Source organism: Nanorana parkeri, unplaced genomic scaffold, assembly GCF_000935625.1.
Source record: "Nanorana parkeri isolate BGI_ZX_2015 unplaced genomic scaffold, ASM93562v1 scaffold1260, whole genome shotgun sequence".
NCBI classification, from domain to species: Eukaryota; Metazoa; Chordata; class Amphibia; order Anura; family Dicroglossidae; genus Nanorana; species Nanorana parkeri.
In genome coordinates, this window is record NW_017307528.1 from 445125 (window position 1) to 456758 (window position 11634).

The 11634-nt window shown below is 41.8% G+C and overlaps 1 protein-coding gene across 1 annotated transcript in view; it reads right to left on the reverse strand.

Annotated features, from left to right (window-relative positions):
* The window catches only part of AMBRA1 (autophagy and beclin 1 regulator 1), a gene marked incomplete at its 5' end in the record, with an annotated part of 92498 nt that overhangs the window by 26568 nt on the left and 54296 nt on the right, over positions 1-11634 (reverse strand). Inside the window, 3 exons of the mRNA XM_018568897.1 lie at positions 691-845; positions 2505-2693; positions 2799-2909. Coding sequence (XP_018424399.1) covers positions 691-845; positions 2505-2693; positions 2799-2909 — 455 coding nt within the window. The remainder of the gene's footprint in view (positions 1-690; positions 846-2504; positions 2694-2798; positions 2910-11634) is intronic.

Genomic DNA, 11634 nt, shown 5'->3' on the forward strand with positions numbered 1-11634 from the left:
CAGAACCAATCGGCTGGCTAAGTCTGCTCTACCTGATCTGTTTATGCTTGTTATCTATCTCTGTTTGGGAGTACATTTTCAACTGTTTTCATTCTCTTTTATTAAAAAGTTTTACACGATGGAGGCGCTCTCTGTGTTTTGTCCTCCAGAGATGGTTAGGGGATACTTGAGTGATGAGTAATCTCTGCCTCTCAGATAAGCTACCATTAATACCATTTATATTTTCAGCTATCTGAAAGGAGTATTCTTCTCACTGACCACCAGTGCACTAGGGCCGTCTTTCACTGACTATCAATTAAGAGTCACTTTTCCACTGACCACCAATGTTAGGGTGCACTGCCTGCATTTCTTTTCTGGTCATAATTTTTTTAATTTCAATATAATTGCTAAAAATAGCATTGATGTATAGAGCAGCTATGGGTGACAAACATACAAAAGTAAGGGACATTCCTTATTTTTTATTTGCAACTCATCTAGTTAATGTGGGCTGGCAACTTAAAGTATTGCGTGAGCATGACAGACGAGCAACTAGAAGATTGGTCAGTTGTGGCAATCTCCATGCTCCTCTCTAACACTTCAATGATTTACTTTACTTGTTACCTAAAGTTCTGCAGTAAACAATTCACACAACCATGACACATTCACAAAGAAAATGAAAACAGTGGCCCAATGAAGAAAACATGAACTCACCCTCATAGACGTCTCTCCTCCGTGTGGTTTCTGCAGCCGGAAGACCTGAGCCACCATGTGTTCTGTGGAAGGATGCAGCAGGATTCTACGCGAGGCCAGGCCAACCATAACGTACCGGCCCATCGGGGACAAACTCACAGAGATAGCATTGGGACCTGCGCAAAGATGATGCAGTCAAACATCAAATGCCCAAATACATTTGTTCTCATGTATAAAAAAAAAAAAAGAACAAAAATGTCTGCGTATCCAAACTACGCGAAGTGCATCAGTGGTGAAGACACCTATGCAGCTAGACAACGCTAAAAGATATGTGAAGTGGGGGCTCCAGACAAAACTGTTTTGAAGTGGTGAAATAGTAGACCTTCAATCAGATTTGTTTCTTTGCTGTCTGAGTCTCTCCTGGAGAAAATCAGATAAAGAAAATGCCAGCACTGCTTACAGAATTTAAATTGTGTATGGCTAACCAAGGTTTTATGGGCATGCAGGTTCCGCGTCAAGGTAATAACCATTGCTTAAAAAAGGACTTGTATGTCCTCCAAGTACAGATGCTCCTTGGGTTGCGATCAATCGAGTTATGATTTTTCGCATTTACGATGGAGTTTACTATACAGTAAACTTCTAGTTATTCGGCACCCACGGATCGGTAGGTGCCGGAAAATTAGTTACTAGTTGCTTGAGAGTGAATAGTAACTCTCAAGCAACCAGCCCCGATGCGCTCCGCTTCCCTAAATACCTGCTGGCTCGCTTCCGCAGGCTAACAGCCGGGATCAATAGCAAGACTGCGATTGTCTAAATCAAATTACAATAGCAGGCTAGCTATTGCACCCACTGAGCATAGGAGCGTACCCGAGAGAGAACTTTCTCTCTCAGGTCCACTCCTCCTCTTAGTGGGTGGGGATTTAATAGCCAGACTGCAATTGCAATTTGAAATAGCCAATAGCAGTTGCTAGTGATTCCCATTGTGTACTGTCTGCTGCCGACCACGGACAGTACACAAAACTACACTCCTCGGTTTGCGATATTTTCAGGCTGTGATGGATTTTCCAGCAAACGTTTCCCGATCATAAGCCGAGGAGTGTCTGTATTGGTTTGTTATGCATGGATTCAAGTCAACGGAAACTGCATAAGCGGTGCTGAATTTCTCTTTATCTGATGTTTGGACAGTTCCACGATTGGATGTGCAACCTCTGAGATTGGCTTTTGATAAACATGTGGATGAGGTTTAAAACCATCCTTCTGAAGCATTTCATCCTCATTCTATGTCCCAAGGTCACAACAGGAAATCTCTCTAAAACTAGGGGAAATCCTGCCTTTGACAGTTATCACCAGAACAGATGTCCCACCCAACTGGGAAATTTCTTCACCATTGACAACACTGGGAGTTTCTTTCACCTTGTGTTGACCAACTGCCAAGGAGAGAGGAGGTGTTGGAAAAATCTCCCCAGTGAGGACAAAGATGACAATACAACAGAGGCTGTTACTCTAAATAAAAGGGAAAAATAAAAATGGTCTGGAGTTGCACGTTAAATTCTGTGTCATCAGCAAAAATGGACAATTATCTCCTGTCCCATCCACAAGGTCACTAATCAAAAAACTGAAAGGGGCCCAACAGCATTGGAAACCTTGGACTACATGTACTAGAAGAGTCTGCTGATATGGGCTCCAGCAGCCACTCTGAAGAGAGCAGTGCGATGCGGTATAGCGGAATGTAAAAGGAAAATCTGGTTGCTACTGGACACAATATTTATTTCATCACTCTTAAAACACTATGAACAAGTAAAAAATGGTCTGTTAAGTTTCAGATGACAGCTTACCAAAACGCTTGGTGAAAAGGATTTCACCTAGGTTGTGCGGAGCCAAGGAATACACCGCCAATATGCCTTCGTCTGGGAATCCTCGCTGACTGCTTGGGATGAAGGCAGCAAGGAGCTGCCCATCAGAAGAGATATCACAACTGGCATCATTGTAGATCTTGCAGTTCTGAACAAGCACGTTAGCCGTAGCTGCAGAAAAAGGCAGAAAACAGTAATGTCATACGGAAGCGGGAGAGGCAACGGAGTTGCAAATAAAGAAAAAAAGGTTGACAGTCATTGCAAGAGCCACTTTACCATTACTGATCTCTGGCAAATCGTATCTAGTGAAGTCCCACCACTGCAATCTGTAAGTTGTGTTTGCAATATTACTGGCAACAGCAGACTGCCCATCTCCAATGACGGCACCTGAGAAAAAAAGCACAACGCTCACTTCAGTCAGATATCTTTTAATTGAGACAAAACCAGGTTTTCATGGGTGACCGGTGAAACACTGGGCTATGGCATATCACATATTTAACTTTCTAGAACTATATTTTATTGAAAGCTGCAGATTTGGGAAATTACGTTATATTAAAGCTGAACCCAGGCATGCATTATTTTGCATACTTATATTGGTCCTGCTTGGCCCAATGTAAGTATGCATATGTCATGCCTGATTGTGCACTGGGGATCCTGTAAAGCACTGTAGTAGCTAGAGCTACTACAGTGCTGGCCATGATCTTCTGTGTCCTGTACTGTGTGGCCTCCATTCACAGGAGGTTGCTCACTCGGCACGCCGGCCACTCAAAGAATGGCTAGTATTTATTTTCGTCAGTGAATAAAAAGGCATTCTCGGATTTGGACGGGGCAGTACCATCAGCTACCTGTGCACAAGAAAGGGTTATGGAGATGAGGAGGGAGGAGATGAGGTGTAGTCTGGGTTTTTTGTAATACATCAGAAATGAAGTAGGAAGGGCTGACACCACGTGCTGAGAAATATATACGGTCATATCAAAGAAAAAGATAGGAGCATAATATTTTTGGGGCATAACAATAATTATTTTTCTGTATTTGCAGAATGTTTAAAAGACTAAACACATCAGGAAAAGTGCATGTATTCCAAAGAGGTGGAAATATTTTTTTTGCTTGCTCTGGTTTTTATTTTTTTAAAATTTTGCCTTGACATATGCTTTAACCTTTGTTACAAGCAGAAAAACACACACACACACACACACAATCAAGCGCCTGAAAGGGTTACATGGGTTACTTTCTGCTGTGCTACACATATATAAGAAGCCAAGTCATGAGATAAAAGACCCCTCGCCGCTTACTCAGGACTTTCATGCCCTGAAAACTCTGAAAGGGAACAGACAGGGAGACAGAGGGGTCAGTGGAACACGTCTCAGCCAGCCTATCACGCCGAAGCCCTGGAGGCTGCACACTCCAAGAGCTACCTAATGGCAAAGAAGGGGGTGATTGCAGCAGACAAGCGCTCCTAATGGAGGTCCCATTAGGCTACCTTCACACTCCGCAATGCATAACTGTCCCCACGAGGCTGATGGCTCATTAGGGAAACTCATTTGCTGCGTTTCCAGCTAGACAAAAGCTGGACGGTCAATATGGAGACACTTAATGGAGAGAGAGATTCCTATGATGGTGCCCTTTCATTTAGGAGAGTAAACTAATTAATGTCCCAGTTTTATCTGCCGAACTGAACCGGAGCAGAAGAGGTCACTTCTGGGTCACAGCATTAGCTAGAGACCGCTTTCGTCAAGTGCTCTGCAAAGTTTTACAGTCGACAAGGAACAGGTAATGACATTTAAATGTAAAACTGCAATTCATTAACAAAATAAATGAAAATTTATACAGCTTGAAAAAGAAAACAAGAAAAAAAAAACATCTGCCTATTGAGCATCATTGACTGGGTAAGTTGATTGATCTTAGAAGGGTGTAACATTTGCAAAGAAAATCAATTGATCAATCAATATTTATAAAAAAAAAAAAACATGCTTAGCAGGCTGACAATCAACTGTAACAGAAACTGCTGGAAATCAAAGCTGGTATACATATAGGATACTGAAGGAGGAACCCCAACACAGAGACATGGTATGGTTGACTATGGAACAATCAAGAAATGGTTTACTTGGCATTTAAAAAAAAAAATATATATATTATATTAATATATATATATATATATATATATATATATATATATATATATATATATATATATATATATATATATATATATATATATATATATATATATATATATATATATATATATATATATATATATATATATATATATATATATATATATATATATATATATATATATATATATATATATATATATATATATATATATATATATATATATATATATATACATATACATATATACACATACACACACACACACACACTGATCAGCCATAACATTATGACCACCTGGCTAATATTGAGTAGGCCCTCCTTATGCCACCAAAACAGCCCTGACCCGTCAAGACATGGACTCCACTAGACCTCTGAAGGTATGCTGTGGTATTGTCACCAAGCCGTCAGCAGCAGATCCTTTAAGTACTGCAAGTTGTGAGGTGATTGGCCTCCATGAATCAAACTTGTTTTTCAAGCATATCCCTCACATTCTGTTGGACTGAGATCTAGAGAATTTGGAGGCCAAGTCAACACCTCAAACTCGTTATCGTTTTCCTCAATCCATTCTTGCACTGTAGCAAGGAGCATTATCCTGCTGAAAGAGGCCACTGCCATCAGGGAATACCGTTTCCATGAAGGGGTGTACTTGGGCAGCAACAATGTTTAGGTCGGTGGTACGTGTCAAAGTAACATCCACATTATTGGCAGGACAACATTGCCCCAAGCTTCACACTGCCTACACCGGCTTGCCTTCCTCCCATAGTGCATCCTGGTGCCATCTCGTCTCAAGGTAAGCAAGACACACACACGGCCATCAACATGATGTGAAAGAAAACATAATTCATCAGTTCTGGCCACCTTCTTCCATTGCTCTGTGGTCCAGTTCTGATGCTCAAATAGGCAGTTTTGGCAGTGGACATGGGCACCCTAACTAGACTGTGGCTATGCAGCCCCATACACAACAAACTGCGATGCTGTTCAGACACCTTTTTATCAGAACCAGCATGAACTTTTTCAGCTATGTATTTGTGCTACATAAGCTCTTCTATTGGATCGGAGCAGCCTTCGCTCGCCACGTGCATCGATGAACCTTGGTCAGCCCATGACCCTGTCACTGCTTCACCAGGTTCCTTCCTTGGACCAATTTGGGTCGGTCCTGACAACTGCAGACCGGGAACATCCCTCAAGAGGTCCAGTTTTAGAGTTGTTCTGAGCCAGTTGTCTAGCCTTTACAATTTGGTCCTTGTCAGAGTCTCAAATCCTTACACTTGTCCATTTTTTCTGCTTCCAACACACAACTTCAGGCACAAAATGTTCACTTGTTGCCTAATATAACTCAGCCACTTCCAGGTGCCATTGTTACAGGATAATTAATATATCATTCAGTCCACTTCTCAGTCTTTTCCTGCTTTTAAAGCCTGTGTGCAAGCACATCCTGGCACAGGGCGACATTGGTCGGCCCCTGTCTCCCAAATGTTCTCCTGTGTTTTCCGCTCATCACATGAACTTCCAACAGAGACTTCAAGCGGCTGTAGCGATACACGCTACACAGATATGTTTCAATAGTGTTACCCTCAGGAAACTCACCCTGAGAAAAGCCATGCAGCCATTGCTGGAGTGAATGAAGACAGGAAGTGGCTGCAAAGAGGCTGCATGAGATCATCAGTGCTGAAATGCAACAAGGAGCAGTCCAGCTTTACAAAATAAATAGTCAGGTATGTTGGGGGGAAAAAAGGCTGCTTTCAGTGAAATACTCACCATGTCTGTAGCAGAAACTCCAGTCCACCACCAGTCATCATTTGGGCTGAATGACAGCACCACCTACTTTAACCAACTTCCTGTGAGACCAGGCCATCAAGTACTACCCATGGGGTAGATCACCACATAGGCTTGGGCTTACAGATCATAACGCTCTGAGGGCATCACATCACTGGCCTGGCCAGAAGACTGCTTGATGTTGTGTGTGTTAAAATCATAGTATTGTACTAATCTGTTGGATTTTCACACGGCATTATAGAACAGTTTCTAATAATAGCAAAGAAAAGCCAACAATGTAATGTCTGCTATACAGCAAAAAAAACGAGAGACTTGTGGTCGGTTACATCTCAGCAATCCACCTGTGGTTTACACTATTGATTAACAGGTGAGGATCCCCCCCTCCTCCCGGCAAGGCCCTGTGGCAATGGTATTTCTAAGTTCACACTATACGGGCTTTATGTCTAATTATCTTGCTAATAAGCTGAACGTCTCACCCACCACCACCCCGGCTAGTTCTCTGCAACCTCTAGTCAGTGTAGGAATTGGTCAGCTCCATGTTAAAAGGCCTGAAAAACCCAGGAATTTAATGAAGCTGGGACACAAATATTGAAGAAAGCTACGAATTAACCGCAGCCTTGATACTGAACCAAGTTCTTCCTTGTTTGCCGCAGGCATGGAACCAGCCCTCTAGAACACATATCTGCCACAAACTTTTCTGAGAAAGATCAGAGGCGAGGCTGTAGACTATTGTCACACAGCAACCCTAATGATCAAACTTTTTGCAAAGGGAATGTGTAGTGTTTGTGTACATATTTATTTTATGAAGTTCAGGGATAAGGATTAAAGGGCATTTTTTTTTTTAGGTTTGTATAGAATGGGGATGAATTAGCAACTAGTTGGGTTTTTGTTGCCCCCAACAGTTCTTGCTGGGGAGAATAATCCTCTCCATCTGTCCTAGGAACCATTGTCCCCAGGACTGATAGATGGGATAGGACAGATTGGATGGGATACGATAAGATAGATGGGATGGGACGGGATAAGATAGATGGGATGGGACGGGATAAGATAGATGGGACGGGATAAGATAAGATAGATGGGACGGGATAAGATAGATGGGATGGCATGGGATAAGATAGATGGGATGGCATGGCATGGGATGGGATAGGATAGATTGGATGGGATAGATGGGATGGGATGGGATAGATTTTTCATGGTTGGTAAATATTTAATATTTACCAACCACACACAGCAGAAAGAATCTAGAGTGTGTTATTTTTCTGCAGTACTGGATCACAACACTGTAAAGAAAATGTCATCAGACCCCCTGTGTGCACAGCTGAATGATTAGGGGAAGAACGCACCAGCCTCCATGTCTCTAGCTCATATGGCTCTGTATGAAGTATCAGACAGTCCAAAAGGGAGCAGCTACTGCTGGACTGTTTAATTAGAGTCCACAATGCTCTGCAAGCCTCAGAATGTCAAAAAGCACCCTGCATTAAATGCACATTTATAAATTGAAGATTTTAGGAGTTTAGTGAAAATAGTAACATGATGGATCATTTTTAAAACTTAATATGAAAAAAAATATATACAAATAATTGACCAAAACCATTATTGTTTCCCTTTACGCCGTTATGAATGTGTAGTCTCTATATTTTGTTTTCAGTAACATGTCAAGAAAAGAAATATGGGAAGTACCATTGATGACTTGTTTTTGTTGGTGCTCCAAGGCTAACTCCTTGTTAACACCTTCTCCTACTTGGGGGAATCCATGACATGGGTGAAGACTCATGAAGGGCAATGGATTTAAGGATAGATTATATATGTCCCTTACCAAACCCCCACCTCAGAGCACCAAGGTAAGTCTTTTCGTATAGGCGACCCAAGGCATGTCCTAATAGACCCAAGGCATGGGTGGCATGCAAAGAACTGTGCTGCACAATATGGCCAAATGTTTGTAGACACCTGACCATCACACCTATATGAACTTGCTGAACATTCTAAAACAATTTGCTCTCCCGTTTTGTGGCTCTAAAAGCCTCCACTCTTCTGGAAAGGTTTTTCCGCAAGATTTGGTGCATGTCTGTGGGAATTTGTGCCCATTTAGTCAAGAATCTTTTATGAGGTCAGGTGCAAATGTTGGACGAACTGCACAACTGGTGTTCCAATTCATCTCACCAATAATGCTGAGGTCAGGCCTCCGTGTGACCACTTAAATTCCTCCATATCAAACCATGTTTTACGACTGTTCCTGCATGTGTGAGCCTTTTCCAAACTGTTGTAACAAGGTTGGAAGCCCACAATTGTCTAATAGGCCTTTATCTTGTACCATTAGGAGTATCCTTCACTGGAAACACCTGGACTCAATAATGTGAAGGGGTATCTACAGGTATCTACATACTTTTGGTCATAAAGTTGGTGTGGTGATCAGGTGTCCACAAAACGTGGCCATATAATGTACTTCCAGTTACTCTCAAGACCATTTGACCATGCAAGCCCCCACTAATACAACAAAGCAAAGATACCTTTGGAGGGCACCAATTTAACTCTTTGCTGGAAGCTGCTTAGTGATAACTACAACAGACAGCTGGATGAAGCGATTTGTCTCCTATATTCAATATATACTTATTTTCCACCTCAGTGTATGAGCTCTTAAATAACAGCACCAACGTCAAAACGTGAATCTGCTTATTCGATCATGCGTGTTCCAAGCTGGGATGGTAGCATTCATCTCTGAACCGCATAGGTTAATGAGTAAACAGATGCTCTCTGGTTTGGAAAGAGTAAGGGGGAGCCAGTCTCGCTTTCTTTACACACGCTTGCTGACCCAGCACTGACAAGCGCTACAGACGTGACATTTCAGAAAGATTCCAAGGCTGACGGCTCATCTGTGGGGAAATTCATTTCCAAATTATCCTCCGAAAACAATTCTGCGGCTGATTTAACGCTCAATCGAGTATTAAATGGCAGGGAGGATCAGGCAAACGAGCCCCACGCAGCAGAGTAAGATGGGAGGGGGGAAAAAAAAAGGACTCAACTATTAAGGTGCAGTGAGGCAGCCATACACCAGCAGCACAGTTCTCGCTGTACAACATGTTCAATTAATCTAATATCTGTGTGACCTGGCATGTAGAGCAGCTGTAATACACAGGTATTGTTAATAAAAACTGGATGCAAGGTAAATAAGAAAAAACACTCTAATTAAATGTTTATGAATTTATATATGCTGCTAGTTACAAAGGACCTGGAATCTGTATTTATGTTTGCTCTCCATCATTAAATACATTTATATATGCTGCTAGTTACAAGGATCTGAAATCTGTCCTTAGGTTTGCCCTCCATCATTAAATACATTTATATATGCTGCTAGTTACAAGGACCTGAAATCTGTCCTTATGTTTGCCCTCCATCATTAAATGCATTTATAAATGCTGCTAGTTACAAGGACCTGAAATCTGTCCTTAGGTTTGCCCTCCATCATTAAATGCATTTATATATGCTGCTAGTTATAAGGACCTGAAATCTGTCCTTATGTTTGCCCTCCATCATTAAATGCCTTTATAAAGTCCTGCAATCTATATTTACGATTGCTGCCCATAATACCTTGCAAAGACAGACTAAAATATAGGGAGGACCAGTACTGCAAGTCTTCGATATTGCACTGCAAAGTGCTTTTAGGAGGTGTTGAACTCTGCACTTGGAGAATGCTTGTAGCATTAGCAGTAGGCTAGGTCATTGTGAAAGGTATAAGGACTGAGATCTTGAGAATAAGTCTTGTTTACAGTTCCTCATTAAAGCAAACTGTCAAAGGATAGTCACTTTTTAAAAGGTACCCTTTTTTACTCTCGTTATTCAGAAAACCCTTTTCGGTGTGCCACTCTAAAATTAGATGTAGCCGCCCATTTAAGAGGCCATCAGAGACCCGCCTGCACCAGCCTTTACACCCTGCTTATAGGGTTTATTAGGCCCCAGAAGAAGTGGTGCCACCGTGTGCACATAGCTCTTATTGCTGAGCTCAGTACAATGTATCTTAATATAACTGGCTTCTACTGAGACCCTTTTCATTGTACTTAGCTAAAAAGCACGACAAGAGAGACCCATTCACAAAACCAGACTCAGGCTCTAAGTACCACATTTAGTATCAGACAGGCATACATAAGACTTTTTTTGGCTCTTAGGCAATGCCTTCTTATGGGCCAGTAAGGCCAACTACCTCCTCATGTATCACTGGCCCCTCCCTTTTAGATTGTAAACCCTCAGGGGCAGGGCCCTCCTTAACATCCTGTCTTGAATTGTATTGTAATGTCTTCCTTATATTGTGAAGCACTACGCAAACTGTTGACACTATATAAATCCTCTATAATAATAATAATAATAAATATGGCATTGGGCAAGCAGTAGGCGGGCACAGTAGTTAAAGGAGATGGCTAGTTGTTAACCACATGCTGTGTGGTCAGTATTTAAATGACAGACCATCTAGGTGTATTTAGAACTTCTGAACCCTTACAAGATCAATTGAGCTGGTGTTCAGGCCTCTAGAAGGGCCTGCTTTTTGACCCAATGCCACCTGGAGAGTCGAGGTGAACCACAGGATTACTTTAAATGAATTGTTACACACAGCTGGCACAAGTGTCTGCTTTTGTCTTCATATCAAACTCCTTAAACTCAATTCACAGTTAAAAGAAGGAGCGACAGCAGGCCAACACAGTAAGCCATTCTATGACCATTGCATTGTTGGTTCACCTACCACAAAAATCTTCATGACAGGAGAAGGTACACACATGACCACAATAATATGCTTCTGCTCCATCATTGTCCAATTACAGACTAGGGCAGGTCATGTACCATACTGTATTGCCCAATTGCTGTGAGATATAAAGGGAGGGGGGTCTCGGGGAGAGCAGGACCTGCATGTGGTGTCTGGGAGGGGGGTTCCATATCAAAAGACAAAAGTGTACAGAACTAGAAAATCATTCTGTAGGTTAAACAGTTTACACTGAAGTACGTCGGCTGTGTATTTAGCCATTTACTTTGATTCTGTTGGCAACTAATGATGCAATTATCTGGGGAAAATCTTACAAGATTGAGAGCGAAATGCTGAAGAGTTTAAAATCAGGTGACATAAGGACACATCACGGATGTAGGGAGAAACATTTTATTACAGCTCTTAATCATACCAGCAGTGAAAACACGTCTTTATTCCAAGGATGCAGCAGCTTTAATCACTATTAAT